The sequence below is a fragment of the Procambarus clarkii genome, chromosome 23 (assembly GCF_040958095.1).
Source record: "Procambarus clarkii isolate CNS0578487 chromosome 23, FALCON_Pclarkii_2.0, whole genome shotgun sequence".
NCBI lineage: Eukaryota > Metazoa > Arthropoda > Malacostraca > Decapoda > Cambaridae > Procambarus > Procambarus clarkii.
The window spans coordinates 24,757,941-24,775,843 of NC_091172.1; the positions used below are offsets into that span (position 1 = coordinate 24,757,941).

At 51.3% G+C, this 17,903-nt stretch overlaps 2 protein-coding genes across 2 annotated transcripts in view; one reads left to right on the plus strand and one right to left on the minus strand.

The window, feature by feature from the left end:
* Positions 1-335: 335 nt before the first annotated feature.
* On the minus strand, positions 336-2,087 carry LOC138367784 (uncharacterized protein DKFZp434B061-like). Its single transcript, XM_069329747.1, has one exon. The coding sequence runs from the start codon at positions 2,085-2,087 to the stop codon at positions 336-338; it is 1,752 nt and encodes a 583-aa protein (XP_069185848.1).
* Positions 2,088-14,046: 11,959 nt separating this feature from the next.
* The window catches only part of LOC138367886 (putative polypeptide N-acetylgalactosaminyltransferase 9), a 102,649-nt gene continuing 98,792 nt past the window's right edge, over positions 14,047-17,903 (plus strand). The window contains exon 1 of the mRNA XM_069329986.1: positions 14,047-14,065. The gene's annotated coding sequence lies outside the window, so the exon portion shown is untranslated. The remainder of the gene's footprint in view (positions 14,066-17,903) is intronic.

Genomic DNA, 17,903 nt, shown 5'->3' on the forward strand with positions numbered 1-17,903 from the left:
ACCTTGAAAAGCTTCATAGAAAACACCGACCTCACCTAACCTTCTTAGTATGTTAAAATAAGCATCTTATTGCTTCTTATTTTCAATTATTACTTAATCTATCAACGGTATAGGTTAAGTAATAATTGTAATTAAGAAGCAATAAGATGCTTATCTTAACATACTAAGAAGGTTAGGTGAGGTCGGTGTTTTCTATGAATCTTTTCAAGGTAAACTAAAATATTCACAATCAATTAGTATGTCACATATGCACTTATTAAATAGGCCAATATTGACTATAAGCAAGTAACTGTAACCCATTTTTCCCCCTTGTTTACGTTTTTATTTATGTTACTTTAGGATTTTATTTTTTGTGCATGTTGTATGTTGTTGTGGTGGGCGCTGTAGGCGGCGTCTCGACACTGTTGTTGTGGTGGGCGCTGTAGGCGGCGTCTCGACACTGTTGTTGTGGTGGGCGCTGTAGGCGGCGTCTCGACACTGTTGTTGTGGTGGGCGCTGTAGGCGGCGTCTCGACACTGTTGTTGTGGTGGGCGCTGTAGGCGGCGTCTCGACACTGTTGTTGTGGTGGGCGCTGTAGGCGGCGTCTCGACACTGTTGTTGTGGTGGGCGCTGTAGGCGGCGTCTCGACACTGTTGTTGTGGTGGGCGCTGTAGGCGGCGTCTCGACACTGTTGTTGTGGTGGGCGCTGTAGGCGGCGTCTCGACACTGTTGTTGTGGTGGGCGCTGTAGGCGGCGTCTCGACACTGTTGTTGTGGTGGGCGCTGTAGGCGGCGTCTCGACACTGTTGTTGTGGTGGGCGCTGTAGGCGGCGTCTCGACACTGTTGTTGTGGTGGGCGCTGTAGGCGGCGTCTCGACACTGTTGTTGTGGTGGGCGCTGTAGGCGGCGTCTCGACACTGTTGTTGTGGTGGGCGCTGTAGGCGGCGTCTCGACACTGTTGTTGTGGTGGGCGCTGTAGGCGGCGTCTCGACACTGTTGTTGTGGTGGGCGCTGTAGGCGGCGTCTCGACACTGTTGTTGTGGTGGGCGCTGTAGGCGGCGTCTCGACACTGTTGTTGTGGTGGGCGCTGTAGGCGGCGTCTCGACACTGTTGTTGTGGTGGGCGCTGTAGGCGGCGTCTCGACACTGTTGTTGTGGTGGGCGCTGTAGGCGGCGTCTCGACACTGTTGTTGTGGTGGGCGCTGTAGGCGGCGTCTCGACACTGTTGTTGTGGTGGGCGCTGTAGGCGGCGTCTCGACACTGTTGTTGTGGTGGGCGCTGTAGGCGGCGTCTCGACACTGTTGTTGTGGTGGGCGCTGAAGGCGGCGTCTCGACACTGTTGTTGTGGTGGGCGCTGTAGGCGGCGTCTCGACACTGTTGTTGTGGTGGGCGCTGTAGGCGGCGTCTCGACACTGTTGTTGTGGTGGGCGCTGTAGGCGGCGTCTCGACACTGTTGTTGTGGTGGGCGCTGTAGGCGGCGTCTCGACACTGTTGTTGTGGTGGGCGCTGTAGGCGGCGTCTCGACACTGTTGTTGTGGTGGGCGCTGTAGGCGGCGTCTCGACACTGTTGTTGTGGTGGGCGCTGAAGGCGGCGTCTCGACACTGTTGTTGTGGTGGGCGCTGTAGGCGGCGTCTCGACACTGTTGTTGTGGTGGGCGCTGTAGGCGGCGTCTCGACACTGTTGTTGTGGTGGGCGCTGTAGGCGGCGTCTCGACACTGTTGTTGTGGTGGGCGCTGTAGGCGGCGTCTCGACACTGTTGTTGTGGTGGGCGCTGTAGGCGGCGTCTCGACACTGTTGTTGTGGTGGGCGCTGTAGGCGGCGTCTCGACACTGTTGTTGTGGTGGGCGCTGTAGGCGGCGTCTCGACACTGTTGTTGTGGTGGGCGCTGTAGGCGGCGTCTCGACACTGTTGTTGTGGTGGGCGCTGTAGGCGGCGTCTCGACACTGTTGTTGTGGTGGGCGCTGTAGGCGGCGTCTCGACACTGTTGTTGTGGTGGGCGCTGTAGGCGGCGTCTCGACACTGTTGTTGTGGTGGGCGCTGTAGGCGGCGTCTCGACACTAATTTGCTAATTGTCTCGTGAATATTCATGAAGGAAGTCATTAAAATCATTGTTAAATTAAATTTGCAATGTGAAGCTGCCAGGTGGAGCAGGTAATTATATTTTGTATATTAAACCTAATTATCAGTTTATTTATTCATGGTGTTGTTTAATTAGTAATTTTGGGGGGTTCTTGGGTTGGTAGGCCTGGGTGTGTACGAATGTGTGGTTGGTAGGCCTGGGTGTGTACGAATGTGTGGTTGGTAGGCCTGGGTGTGTACGAATGTGTGGTTGGTAGGCCTGGGTGTGTACGAATGTGTGGTTGGTAGGCCTGGGTGTGTACGAATGTGTGGTTGGTAGGCCTGGGTGTGTACGAATGTGTGGTTGGTAGGCCTGGGTGTGTACGAATGTGTGGTTGGTAGGCCTGGGTGTGTATGAATGTGTGGTTGGTAGGCCTGGGTGTGTACGAATGTGTGGTTGGTAGGCCTGGGTGTGTACGAATGTGTGGTTGGTAGGCCTGGGTGTGTACGAATGTGTGGTTGGTAGGCCTGGGTGTGTATGAATGTGTGGTTGGTAGGCCTGGGTGTGTACGAATGTGTGGTTGGTAGGCCTGGGTGTGTACGAATGTGTGGTTGGTAGGCCTGGGTGTGTACGAATGTGTGGTTGGTAGGCCTGGGTGTGTATGAATGTGTGGTTGGTAGGCCTGGGTGTGTACGAATGTGTGGTTGGTAGGCCTGGGTGTGTACGAATGTGTGGTTGGTAGGCCTGGGTGTGTACGAATGTGTGGTTGGTAGGCCTGGGTGTGTACGAATGTGTGGTTGGTAGGCCTGGGTGTGTACGAATGTGTATGTTGGTAGGCCTGGGTGTGTATGAATGTGTGGTTGGTACGCCTGGGTGTGTACGAATGTGTGGTTGGTACGCCTGGGTGTGTACGAATGTGTGGTTGGTACGCCTGGGTGTGTTCGAATGAGTGGTTGGTATGCCTGAGTGTGGATACAGGTGTGTGTACCCTCATAATTGTGCTTGGGGGGAGGTTGAGCTTCGCCTCATTGGTCCCGCCTCTCAACCATCAATCAACTGGTTTACAGGTTCCTGAGCCTATTGAGCTCTATCATGTCAGTGTGACCCCAAAGCAATATGAATACATTAGATTATGTCTCAAATCTACGAGGCGGCAGAAGTGACTAGGAGTGAGTGACTCAGCTGAGTACGAGGTGGTCGTGAGTGACTGTGCTGAGTACGAGGTGGTCGTGAGTGACTGTGCTGAGTACGAAGGAGTGGTCAAGACACCTGAAAGGCCAGATTATTGGCACATCTTATGAGTGTCTCCACCGGTACTGTGAAAGCTGCCGGTCACTGTTATTGACTCCGGCAGTGACCGGTAACAGTCACTGCCGGAGTGACGGCAGTGACCGGAGTGACACATGCCTCCCATAACTCTTGCGTCTTCCAGCGACGTGAGGTTCACTTCTTGCAGCCTTTCCTCGTAACTCATACCTCGTAGTTCCGGAACTAGTCTGGTGGTATGCCTTTGATCCCTCTGCAACTTCATCTTGTGCTTGACTGGAGACAGACTCCACGCCGTAGCTGCATTCTCCACGACTGGTCTGACATATGTGGTATACAAGCTTGTGAATGATTCCTTTACCCAAGTTTCTCAAGGGAGTGCTGATGTTTGCCAGCCTCGCATACGCCCCTGATGATATCCTTTTTGGATGTGGCGCCTCAGGGGAGATATCAACCCCTAAATCCTTCTCTCTGTCCATTTCTTGAGGAATTTCATCTCCCAGGTGATGCGTGCGAGCGCATTAATGCGTACGTAGATGCGTGCGCACTGGTGTTCGTGCGCACTTTTGCAAGATTTATGCAGATTAATCTTACCCGATGATTAAAAAAAATTCCTGATGAAATTTAGGATTAATTTTATGCTTGGTGATCATAACTTAGGTTGGCGCACCTGCCGCCAGGGCATGGGGGGGGGGCGAGCGTGGGGAGTGCGCAGATGACCGCCTCGCCCTGCGCATCCTCCATACCTCCCCCTCCCCTCCCCCCCTCCCACACATTGCTCTCCTACACTCCCCCTCCCCACCAGCCCCTCCCACACTCCCCCCTCCTCATCAGCCCCCCCACACTCCCCCCTCCCCACCAGCCCCCCCACACTCCCCCCCTCCCCACCAGCCCCCCCCACACTCCCCCTCTCAACCAGGCCCCCCCACACTCCCCCTCCCCACCAGCCCCCCCACACTCCCCCTCCCCACCAGCCCCCAACACTCCCCCCTCCCCACCAGCCCCCCCCCCACACTCCCCCTCTCAATCAGCCCCCCAACACTCCCCCCTCCCCACCAGCCCCCCCCACACTCCCCCTCTCAATCAGCCCCCCAACACTCCCCCCTCCCCACCAGCCCCCCCCCCCTCCCCCCTTTGCCACCAACGATATCCTCTATAATGTTGACGCCATTTTTTCTGGAGCCTGAATATCGCCGGCTAATTACTCCTTCACATAATAATGCATCGACCAGCCGGGGCAAGAACGTGCTATTGAGGAACTAGGCCCTTGATGACTGAGAATTAGGAGTAAAGGTCAAGTGGTTTGCGTTTTTACAGCCCTCCACTGTGAGGGCTGTAAACTTTGTTTTTATCCAAAAGTAAGGCATTTTGGCGGTCAAAATACCCTACAGGAGCCGGTCGGCCGAGCGGACAGCACACTGGGCTTGTGATTCTGTGGTCCCGGGTTCGATCCCGGGCGCCGGCGAGAAACAATGGGCAGAGTTTCTTTCACCCTATGCCCCTGTTACCTAGCAGTAAAATAGGTACCTGGGTGTTAGTCAGCTGTCACGGGCTGCTTCCTGGGGGTGCAGGCCTGGTTGAGGACCGGGCCGCGGGGATACTAAAAGCCCCGAAATCATCTCAAGATAACCTCAAGAAGATACATCTGTAAGAACATAAGAATCAAGGTAACTGCAGAACGCCTATTGGCCCATACGAGGCACCTCCTAATTTATATCCACCCAAACTCATTCATATATGTGTCTAACCTACGCTTGAAACAATCAAGGGATCTTACTTCTATTATGTTGCACGGTAATTGGTTCCACAAATCAACAACCCTGATAGCGAACCAGTATTTACCCAGGTCTTGCAAATTTGCACATATTGCTGCCCAAACCTGTATCTACTTGGACAGTTGCAGTTTGTTGTTATTAATGTGTGAGAGAAGAAGAGACGAGCAATGAAATGCCTGGTTGATTTTCCTCTGCATAGTGGGCAGTGAGGGGGGGGTCTGAGTGGTGGGGGGGGTGAGAGGTGGTGGTGGTGGGGGGGGGGGGGGGGTAACTGTGCTGGTGCTGTAAGGGGTCGCGAGTTTTTTATTATTGTAGTCTACCACAGAGGTGGCCAGACAATGGTCAGCACCGTACATACATTTTCTTCTGTCCTCCAGGGACAGTGTTCGACACCCTCCCCCCCCCCGCCCCCCGTGTGGTGATATATGGAGCACTCAATCACCTCCTGTGGTTGAGTGCTCCATGAATCACCGCCTCTTTTAGTCTTTTCTCTTCCCTCCCTACACTGTAAGATTATGTATGTGCTCCTCCTCCTCCTCCTTCATACGTTTCCCTCCTGAGAAATATGAGCTGCTCCCTTGAGCTATTCATCCCCATCTTACGAATGTCACCATCTGATTCCCTGACTTTCCTTCCATTGCCTCCCCCCCCCCCCCTCCTTGAACATCCTATACAGCTGGGCCCTAAAACTCCTGTATTCTCTGCTTCCTGATCTGACTCGTTTACTTCCACGATGTAGCTGAATACAGTACTGTAGTGGTCACTGGGCCATTAGAGCACCTCGCATTCTGTTTCATTTTGTGCAGCCACCAGGGGATACTTCTTTGTCCTGGCTGCCGTTGTGTGCACCGGCACCAATTACATCCCTTCCTCCTCTTTACATAGTAGTTTTTTGTAACTGTGTGCACTATAGTACAAATATTAACGTACTAAGCAATTAGTAGAATTTGGTACTATTCACGTCATAAGAGTCCGGAAGATATGAAGCTAAAACAAACTTAAATATTTCGAGGTCTAGTATAGCACACATATGTACTATATTATGCCTTAGATAGCGTGTATTAGGCCTAGGAAGGTTAGGTTAGGTTAATTTAGGTTGTCTTTGCAACATAAATACAAAATCTTTTCCCCGGTTTGTCCAAATTCAATAGTACATATTTCAACTTTCTAATTGCGTTGCCAGTCGGTATATGTACCATGGTCCTCATCGTTACTCTGAGTACTACCAAAACAAGAGGATGGGCTGCCAATTTGCATATGGTGGACGGCTCAATAAAAGGTCCATGAGACTCCAGCAGGTACCAGAGCACTGGGTACAAGACCTGGGTATGGTGGTCTATGGTGGTCCTCAGACTAGTGGCCACAGCGTCCAGATTCAATTGGACGCCAGAATCCCTTCAATGCAATTGAAGCACTCTGAATGCCTTCCCTCGGGTCGTCACACTGATTTAATTCACGAACTAATTCACTACATAGTGTTGAAGACACTGGCACAGTCACAACACTGAGGGCACAAGTGCGAGGAGCAGAACTTGGAAGTAGTTTCACAGGTGCACAAGTGCAACACTTATCAGTAGTTTGTTCAGTAACTTGCTAATACACAGGCTGCTTGATTTACTCGAGGTTGGTGTAAATCAAGCAGCCTGTGTACATCAGAGACACATGGAACAGCTACATAATAGTCCATGTCTATTAATATGTCCCTGCATAAATATCTCTGATTTCTGGAAAATCATTTAGCTGTTCATCGGCTCCCTCGAAAGCAAATCCAAACTTAACACTGACAAGCAATTGTTAAAGTGGGTTTGCTGTCATTGTCGAGATAGAGAAGGGACACACAGGCGCTCAGTAGGATGCTCAGATCATCACAATGGCATGTGCAATAAATCAACAATGAGTGAGGCAATACTCATGCACAAAAATGAAGTCACTAATGACTTGTCAATGAGTCGGTCAACACAACTGATGTTGTGTTGACTGTCCCAGGAATGGCTAAATGTGCAGCGTGTGTAGACTCGCGATCACTTGTTGCACTCACCAACATTCAACATGTGCAACAACATATGCAACTGTACACACAGGTAACTCACGTGTTCACCATCTGGTGTGTGATGTCTTTAACCCCTCAAGTGTTGCAGGTGTGTTGAGTAGGTGAGAAACACTCACTGATCACTCAGATCGGCACTGAAAAGAGAGACGATTAAATGAACAAATACACAAGGGCCGTGATGAGGGTTCGAACTTACGCCCGGGAGACGATTAACTAACATAAGTTGTACTTACAGTGTGGCCGCCCCCCCCCCCATCACACTCGTATCACTGGCGATGCCTTGATGGACTTGGTCTCTTTCACGCTGAGAATATCTCGTGGTGTGCACATATATATATATATATATATATATATATATATATATATATATATATATATATATATATATATATATATATATATATATATGCGAACAAGCCTGAATGGTCCCCAGGACTATATGCGACTGAAAACTCACACCCCAGAAGTGACTCGAACCCATACTCCCAGGAGCAATGCATTACCATTAATGATACCATTAAGGCGATTACGGCGTCCTGTAGATACCAGTTGCATTGCTCCTGGGAGTATGGGTTCGAGTCACTTCTGGGGTGTGAGTTTTCAGTCATATATTATATATATATATATATATATATATATATATATATATATATATATATATATATATATATATATATATATATATATATATATATATAATATAGGGAACCATATAACCCAGTTGCATTGTGCTCCTGGTGGTCTGGGTTCGAGTCACCTCTGGGGTGTAGAGTTTTCAGTCGCATATATGCCTGGGGACCATTCAAGCTTGTTCGCATTTTGTGTTGCTCACGTGGCCCCACAAAATGAGGTGATTTAATGAAATAACTATGCCCAAGATTACCATCCAAGTGCCGTCGGGACGATGGGGAATTAGCCTCGGCTACCATCGTAGCCGAGGTAGCTGTTACTCCCATGACCTACCATGACGTCCCATGCTCCTACCATGACCTATCTTGACCTACCATGACCTGCCTGTACTTGCTGCAGGCTGGGTTATAAGTGCTCTAAATGCGCTTATTAATTCATTTCCGTTGTTGTGCTCGTGTCGCGCTGTGTACTAGAGGTTACTGCTTATCCGGACTCCCTTCCCGGTGGTGCATAGTCGTGAGGGCTTGGCGCTTCCTCCTGATACCTCCCTTCCCTTGCTACTGGGTTCCGGTGTCAGGTTACCTGCGGCTCGTTACTTGTTCACAGGTTTTCTCTCTTTCTATGGCGTTTATTTCCGTGATTGTCTCTGTTATTGTTTCTTATTTCCATCTTTATTCCTCCTCTCTCTCTACTTCCCTTGTTAGTTGATGGCGGCTCTTGGCTGGTGGCGGCGGCGGCTTTAGGCTGGTGGTGGCGGCGGCTCTTGGCTGGTGGTGGCGGCGGCTCTTGGCTGGTGGCGGCGGCGGCTCCTGGCTGGTGGCGGCGGCGGCTCCTGGCTGGTGGCGGCGGCGGCTCCTGGCTGGTGGCGGCGGCGGCTCCTGGCTGGTGGCGGCGGCGGCTCCTGGCTGGTGGCGGCGGCGGCTCCTGGCTGGTGGCGGCGGCGGCTCCTGGCTGGTGGCGGCGGTGCCTGACCCTTGCCGGTAATTACTATCGACCAACAAGACCGGTCGAGGAGTTAATGACGGCCGGAAGTTCGGGAGGAGAGGCGTGGACAGTCATGGTGGGGGGGGGGGTGGGGGTGAAGGAGGGGGTTGGTGGTGTTGAGGGAGGGGGGGGGGTGAAGGAGGGGGTTGGTGGTGTTGAGGGAGGGGGGGGGAGGGTGCTGATGGGGATGTAATGGGTGTGGAAGTTCCTAATGAAGTTTTAACCTTTGTAATAAAATGGGTTTCGTTTAGGGAAGGGGGGAGGGCGAGGGGTGTTGGCAGTAATGGTTGTGACGGTAGTTAGGTGAGGATGATGGGGTGGTAGTAGTGGTTGTGGTGTCGGGGCTGGTAGTGGAGGGTGGCCAGGTGGCCATCACCATAGTGGTAATGGGGACAGTGGTGTGGACAATGGAGGGGTCGATGGTGGTAATGGGGTGGGATTGAATGAAGATGTTTTAGTGAAACCATTAGTAAAGATGGTGGTGCAGGTGGGTGTGGCTAGAGGCCCCACTGTGACCACCACCACCACCACCACCACCACTGCCACCACCACCACCACCACCACCACCACCACTGCCACCACCACTGCCACCACCACCACCACCACCACCACCACCACCACTGCCACCACCACCACCACCACCACCACCACCACTGCCACCACCACCACCACTGCCACCACCACCACCACCACCACCACCACCACCACTGCCACCACCACCACCACCACCACCACTGACCGTAGACGACGATAACAGCTGTAGCCGGAGTACAACGAACTGTAGACTACTTTTTTTTTTACATGGAAGCTTGCGTATAAGTACAATAAGAGCAAAACAGAAAACAAACTAGAACAAAACAAGCAGAGCACAGAAGTACAAAATTACAAAAGTACAAACTCGCAAAATTACAAAATAACAAAAGTTCTAAACCACAAAACACCGGCCGGAAGGACCGACCACAAAAACACAACAATAATTACAAACACAGTGGAATACACTACAGAAATGACAACATTACAACACACAGCACCCAAACCCTCGCCCAACAACCCAAACACCGGAACATAATAATAATAATAATAATAATAATAATAATAATAATAATAATAATAATAATTTTTATTTAGGTAAAGGTACATACATAAAGAGATTTTACAAAGTTTGTTGGCTTTATAGATAAGAGCTAGTACATACAATGCCTAAAGCCACTATTACGCAAAGCGTTTCGGGCAGAATAATAATAATACAATACAATACAGAACATAATAATACAAAACAAGTCTACTGGCCCCGTAAACCACACATGGAGAGGCACCAATACAAAATAATAATAACAAGAAAGGAAATACAAATATATAACAGAAACAAAAATAAAAGTTCAACCGCAGTACATGATCTTATCTTGAGGGTATCTTGACATGATTTCGGGGCTTTTTTTTTTTAGTGTCCCCGCGGCCCGGTCCTCGACCAGGCCTCCACCCCCAGGAAGCAGCCCATGACAGCTGACTAACACCTAGGTACCTATTTACTGCTAGGTAACAGGGGCATAGGGTGAAAGAAACTCTGCCCATTGTTTCTCACCGGTGCCCGGGATCGAACTGGGGACCACAGGATCACAAGCCCAGCGTGCTGTCCGCTCGGCCGACCGGCTCCCTAATGATAATGAGAACAAAATCATGCCGGGCCACGCTAGCAGCCTGAAGGCCACTCAACACCACACACAAACAAACACACAACCAGTATAATAATAAAAAAAAACACAAAAACATAATAACAGGACATCCACAACCAGACACACACTCGAACAAACACCGGAACGCACATGAACCGGACACACAAATAAACCCACAACCACAAACCGGAGCGCGCAGGAACCGAGAAAAGCAACCCGGCCGCCCCACCCATACACACACTCACATGCGACCCGCATCCCACAACCATGCACACAAATGGAAACAATTCACAACATACAGCAAGCAAAGGAATCACGGGATAGGAAGACATTTCTCAGATACAGGAACATATCTCTCACGGAACTCATCCAGAGGATACTTGCACTTATAGGCCTCCCAAACCAAATACTCCATGTCGGTAGGGGAACGATCCCCCTGAGTTTATGCGGGGCCGCATAAAATCAGGCGAAAACGGCCACTCCCGAAGCCGGCCGACGCAAGTCGCATAACAAGGCAGGAGAGTGCGAAACACCTCGTCCGAGGAAGCAGAAGACACCGAAGAAGAGTAAGTAGACCGCCGAGACGGCCTCGGCGCTGAACGCACAGAAGAAGAAGGCGATGGCTACCGAGACGGTAACACCTCCACCGACACCGCAGGAGATACAGAAGAGACGGCCAGAGATGGGAGAGGCGTCAAGACCGCCGCCGATGAAACAGGGAACGAGAAAGGGGGCACGGAACCCCCAGAGCAAGCAGCCTTTTTCAACACACCACCAGGTCACCACGCTCACCATGAACCTCATCAGGGGGAACCACCCACCACGAAAAACCGGAACCATCCGATGCAGGCGACGCACCCAAAGCATGATCCACAGACACCACACCAGAAGGGAAGGCCGAAACACCGGCACCGGCATCCACAGGCAGATGTATCTCGCCACCACTGTAGTACTCGACGCAACGGGAGCCTACCCAGCCGTCGCAGGAAGATCCACAGTTGTCGAAATCGCCAACATCAGCCCAGGCAGAAGTAGAACGCCGGGAACGCTTAGGCTCCGGCCGCACTTCATCAGATTCGGAGGCTGACTCAGAGACACGTGTATCATAAGCCAGGCGAACCGACGCTCGTCGTAGAACGGCAGCATCCTCAACCACATGGGGTACCAGGCCGGGCACAGGAGGAGGCGCCGTATCCACCCCAGCTCCCAGCACAGCCAGGACACACGGCGAGGGCGCAGGGACAGACGCAGCAGGTGAAGAACTCGAAGAAGGGGGAGCCATGCAGCAGGCAGTTGGAAGACCCACAGGAACTCCAGGGACACCAACCGGAGCATGACGAGCACCTGACGGCTACACAACCTCCAAAGGAGAGGCGACAACAACAGGAGGTGCAACAGTCGACACAGAGAGCACAGCATCGGCCAAAGAGATGTTCACATCCACACCCACCGAAGCCTCCTCCACAGGAAGCAGCGGGAAATCTTCCTCACTGAAGAGGTTCACGGGCGCAACGGCAGGCGCAGAACACCCAGCAGCCTGATGGCCCAAAAGCCACAATGATAACACGTCCGAGGCTGGCGGGCTTAAAACACGCGAACGTGGAATCCCTGGAGTCGCATGGAGGACAGAATGTCCGATTGTAGCCGCATTCCCAGGGTGCGAATGTTCGTCTGCACACCCTTGAGCGTCCCCAAGGAAAGCATGTGCAACCGCACACTAAGAACCGTGCCAAACTGGACGAAGTACCGCCGAAGCAATCCCTCCGGAAACTCCAAGGGCGCCCCACGAACACTGACATAAGTGAGGGCACCACTACGATCGGAGAGGGGTCACAGCGCGCGCACCGTCCGGCAGGGGTAAGGTCCGTTCCTGGTAGCGACGGAGAAACTCCTGATGCCACCTCCTGTCAACTTGATAATCGCCTGACGTCCTGTCACCAACTCGATGCCATAATCGTCCACCACAGGGACATAAAGCATCTCACACAACACAAGCGCCACCTCAGGGTACCCAGCTCGGCCAGAAAACTCGAGGCCCACAGACTGAGGCTGCACTACAGGGGGAAAGTGGGGCCCCCATCTTGAGATTCACGTCTGCACTGACCAGGCGGGCAGGGACGCACACGCCCACAGCCGGCTGGCCAAACTGGCAAACACCCACCAACTGCTGGAGAGGTCAGGCAACACGTCCACACTCCACAGCAGCTAGGGCGCAACTCAACTGTAGACTACTAGTACACCGAAGCGTTGCCACACTGCTAATACGTCGTTATTACTGAATTTAAAAAACGTAAAAGTAGTAAAAATGACGTCGGATTTCGGGTGGGGTGAGGACCAGCCCAACCCGCTCCAGGAACATCAGCCAGCCCCCCACCCGCCCCAGGAACACCAGCCCCCCACCCTCTCCAGGAACATCAGCCCCCCACCCCGCCCCAGGAACACCAGCCCCCCACCCCGCCCCAGGAACATCAGCCCCCAACCCCGCCCCAGGAACACCAGCCCCCCACCCCGCCCCTGGAACACCAGCCCCAACCCCGCCCCAGGAACACCAGCCCCCCACCCCGCCCCAGGAACACCAGCCCCCCACCCCGCCCCAGGAACACCAGCCCCCCACCCCGCCCCAGGAACGCTTGTCACACACCATTACCATAACAATTAACAAGAGAAGGCCGTAACTTGGGCAAGCGTTATTTTGATGCTCGGAGCCTGTGTTAAAGTGGTATTGTCCTTCTGAACTGTTTACTGTGGGTAGGTGGTGGGTAGGTGAGGGGGAGGGGGTAGGTGGGGGTAGGTGGGGGTAGGTGTGGGTAGGTGGGGGTAGGTGGTGGGTAGGTGGGGGTAGGTGGTGGGTAGGTGGGGGTAGGTGGTAGGTAGGTGGGGGTAGGTGGTGGGTAGGTGGGGGTAGGTGGTGGGTAGGTGGGGGTAGGTGGTAGGTAGGTGGGGGTAGGTGAGGGTAGGTGGTGGTAGGTGAGGGTAGGTGGTGCTAGGTGGTGGGTAGGTGAGTATAGGTGGGGTTAGGTGGTGGATAGGTGGGGGCAGGTAGTGGGTAGGTGGTGGCTAGGTGGTGGCTAGGTGGGGACAGGTGGTGACTAGGTGGAGGGGAGGTAGGCGGTGGCTCGGCTAACAATGGACGATAATTGGCGAAGCGATTACCATAATGGCTGGTAACACAGGTGATTACAGTTGTGTGGGGTAGTTATGTGGCTGTGTTGAGTGGCTGAGCCTCGCCAGCCACAGTTAAGGGGAGGGGGGAGGTGGGGGGGGGGGAAGGGAGAGAGAGCTTGAACGGCAGGAAAAATACAACAAATAAATTACCTGTTACCCCCCCCCCCCTGCTGCAGAGATAGTCAGACTGCGTTTGGGTCCTCGAACGCCTGGTATCTATAAGACGTAAGAAAAGTGTGGGGAGGGTGTGGGAATATACGTCTACGTCGTATATGTATACGTCTACGTCGTCATCGCCACTGTGTAAACAAACGCCTCCCTGACCTGACCCGACCCGACCTGACTTGACCTGACCTCTTGAGGTCACTAACCCGAGAGATAACATGGTGTGGCCGACGTGTTAGGTCAGTTCTCTTCTAACTCCACAACTGTCTTCTCTTCCAGACCGCCTGCAGCCACACCAGCCAGCCACACCTGCTTCACTGGTGAGTACATAGTGGAGGGGGGCGTGTCACTGGTGAGTAAATGACTCACTATGTAACCTACACACTCAGCCATCGTGAGGTTGTGACAAAGATGGAGCAGGAGCAGGTACACCTTGTGAGACAAGCACCGCAATGATCCCAGTTGAGTCCCTGGTGATCCATGGTGATTGTTCCTAGGATATTGTGGATTATAGCTTATAACAGCCAGTTACAGCATATAACAGCCAGTTACAGCATATAACAGCCAATTACAGCTTATAACAGCCAGTTACAGCATATAGCAGCCAGTTACAGCATATAACATAAGAGTGCACCATGGCGAGGGTAGAGGCGGTAACAATACAGGAACCTGCAGGCACACTTGTTAGTGATTACTTCCCCTAGTGACCAAACTTCTGCCCTTATGCGTCAGGCCGAGGTCACGATGTAGCTGCCCTGTGTGTGTGTGTGTGTGTGTGTGTGTGTGTGTGTGTGTGTGTGTGTGTGTGTGTGTGTGTGTGTGTGTGTGTGTGTGTGTGTGTGTGTGTGTGTGACCTATTTGTGTCTGCAGGATCGAGCATTGACTGTTGGATCCCGCCTTTTGAGCCATCGGTTTTTTACAGCAATATGACTCCGATCCTTTTTCCCTATCATATCTATCTTGAGATGATGAGATGATTTCGGGGCTTAGCGTCCCCGCGGCCCAGTCCTCGACCATCTAGTTTTAAAATTATGAATAGAATTGGCTTCCACAACCTGCTCCTCAAGTGCATTCCATTTTCCCACTACTCTCACGCTAAAAGAAAACTTCCTAACATCTCTGTGACTCATCTGAGTTTCCAGCTTCCACCCATGTCCCCTCGTTCACTATTCCTTGCGAACATTTCGTCTATGTCCACTCTGTCAATCCCTCTGAGTATTTTATATGTTCCTATCATATGTGTGTGTGTGTGTGTGTGTGTGTGTGTGTGTGTGTGTGTGTGTGTGTGTGTGTGTGTGTGTGTGTGTGTGTGTGTGTGTGTGTGTGTGTGAGGATCACGCTTCAGTACTTGGGCCCCGCCTTTCCAAATATCAGTAATCTGATACAGTAATTCCCTTCCTGCCTCCTATATCACTTCACTAAATTGAGTGTCCAAGTGAATACACTCATTACCCTATTTTTTTTTTTTTATAGTCAAATTCTCGACAAAGTTTCTTTTCGTTGTTGTTAATTTTTACCTTTTTTTTGTTTTCTCTCTTTCGTGTTTGATTCCCCCTTCCTCTACTTCCCTCTTCTTCTCTCTCATTACTTCCGCTATTCCCCCTTTTGGTGCCTGGCGCCTCATCTGGCCGGAGAGAGTTGTGAAAAGTAAGCCGTATACTCAGTGACCGGAGAGGTGGAAGTTGCGCGTCACATGAGTGTCCGCCTGTATGGCTGGGGATGGTGAGGAGGATAGTGAATGACGGTATGAAGTGAATGTGGTGACGGCAGGCCAGGTGGTGGGGGATAGACAGGCAGGCAGGCAGGCAAGGGATGGCGTGTGGCCCGTCCATCTGTCAGCGGCTGGAGTGTGGATCAACCCTTCCTCCTCAATGATTCCCGGCTCCCCCTTCCCCCTGACCCCCTCCCCCCTGCCCACACCTCCCCCCTTCCTCCTATCCCTCACCACCTTCCCCCTCCCCTCACCACCTTCCCCCTCCCTTCCTTCACCTCCACCTTTGGATATATATATATATATATATATATATATATATATATATATATATATATATATATATATATATGTCGTACCTAGTAGCCAGAATGCACTTCTGGGCCTAATATGCAAGGCCCGATTTGCCTAATAAGCCAAGTTTTCCTGAATTATTATATTTTCTCTAATTTTTTTCTTATGAAATGATAAAGCTACCCATTTCATTATGTATGAGGTAATTTTTTTTTATTGGAGTTAAAATTAACGTAGATATATGACCGAACCTAACCAACTCTACCTAACCTAACCTAACCTATCTCTGTTGGTTAGGTTCGGTTACGTAGCCGAAAAAGTTAGGTTAGGTTAGGTTAGGTAGGTTAGGTAGTCGAAAAACAATTAATTCATGAAAACTTGGCTTATTAGGCAAATTGGGCCTTGCATAGTAGGCTGAGAAGTGCGTTCTGGCTACTAGGTACGACATATGTCATATATATATATATATATATATATATATATATATATATATATATATATATATATATATATATATATAATGTTTCGCTACGCACAGAAATCCCAGCAGGTCCATAACTGGTACAGCCAGCCCTCCAGGGCTGAAGACCCCCATCCATCTCCCAGATCTCTAATATCAGCCATTGATACTGATAATGGCTCCAAAGAGCCTCAACTTACGGGCTCACCATAGCCCGTGCTACTTGGAACTTTTTTGTTCTGAGTCGCTGAATCTAAAACAAAAACATCACACAGAAATCACAATAGCGTGATGCATCAAATGAACAAATCCACAAGGGCTTGTGGATTTGTTCATTTGGTGCATCACGCTATTGTGATTAGTGTGTGTAATGAAGTAAGGGTGAAGAGGTAGAACAGGTTGTTGACAGAGCCCGGGTGCATGGGGGGAAATTGTGTAACACCCTGGTTTGTGTCTCGGAGAGGCTGCGGGATCCGTGTGAGGGCAGTATAGCACTCCCGGTTGCAATTCTTTTTAACCATGTCGTAGCACAGTCGATTAAGGAGCGTCTGGGATCCTCTCGGACGTAAGTTCGAACCCTCATCATGGCCCTTGTGGATTTGTTCATTATATATTTCGCGTTCATCTATATAATATCAAACAGCATTTATTAATGTTTAGCAGTTTACTTTAAAATGCCTCTCCTCCCGTACTCCTCCCCCCCCCCTTTCTCTCTCTCTCTCTCTCTCTCTCTCTCTCTCTCTCTCTCTCTCTCTCTCTCTCTCTCTCTCTCTCTCTCTCTCTCTCTCTCTCTCCATAGGAGGGCGAGAGACTGCCGGCTCAGAGCTGTTATCCAACATCAGCTCGTCTGGCACTGACCCATAAAAACTGCTTTATCCGTCGAGCTCCGCGTTAGTTTACACTAGGTATAAAGGTTTGTTTATTGTGAAGGTACAGGATATATCACGAGGCAACTGTGTTCCAGAGAGTACAAGTGCTCACTTCACTTTATTTCACTCGTATAGTGAACATGTCACTCATGCGAGTGAGCGCAGGAAGGAACGCTCGGTGATAGATACTCTTGAGAATGGTACGCCCAGCACGGGCGTGTTGATGGCTGAGCGCCTGGTGTTGTGGTCGCCGCCTTCTGGGTGTCCACGATGTTGGGCCAGGTGAACGTTTCGTGCTCCATGGGGTCGACTTGAGGACCGTCGTGACCCCCGGCGGATGACCCTACACACTAACCTGAGGACTGTCGTGACCCCAGCGGGTGACCCTACACACTAACCTGAGGACTGTCGTGACCCCAGCGGGTGACCCTACACACTAACCTGAGGACTGTCGTGACCCCAGCGGGTGACCCCACACACTGCAAATTTTATAAATCAGGATTAGTATTTGGGATGGGACGGAGGAGGAGGGGAGACATGGTGCCCAACAACTTGGACGGTCGGGGATTGAACGCCGACCTGCATGAAGTGAGACCGTCGCTCTACCGTCCAACTCAAGTGGTTGGGACGGTAGAGCGACGGTCCGGACCCTCGCTGTACCGAGCAGTCCAAGTAGTTGGCTGATTATTAGTGTCTGCTAATTGGGTTGAGGCAATATCCCTTAATTCTTTTTAAGCAGGATTTGGCCAGACTTGCCTTTCCTAATGGACAGATTTCTCCCAAGCCGCGCGAGGGGCCGTGGCACGCATGCTCCGTGTTGCAAG

What these genes read in the sequence shown, in the direction of transcription:
- LOC138367784 (XM_069329747.1), bottom strand. Translation starts at nt 2,087, where the DNA reads ATGATTTTAATGACTTCCTTCATGAATATTCACGAGACAATTAGCAAA.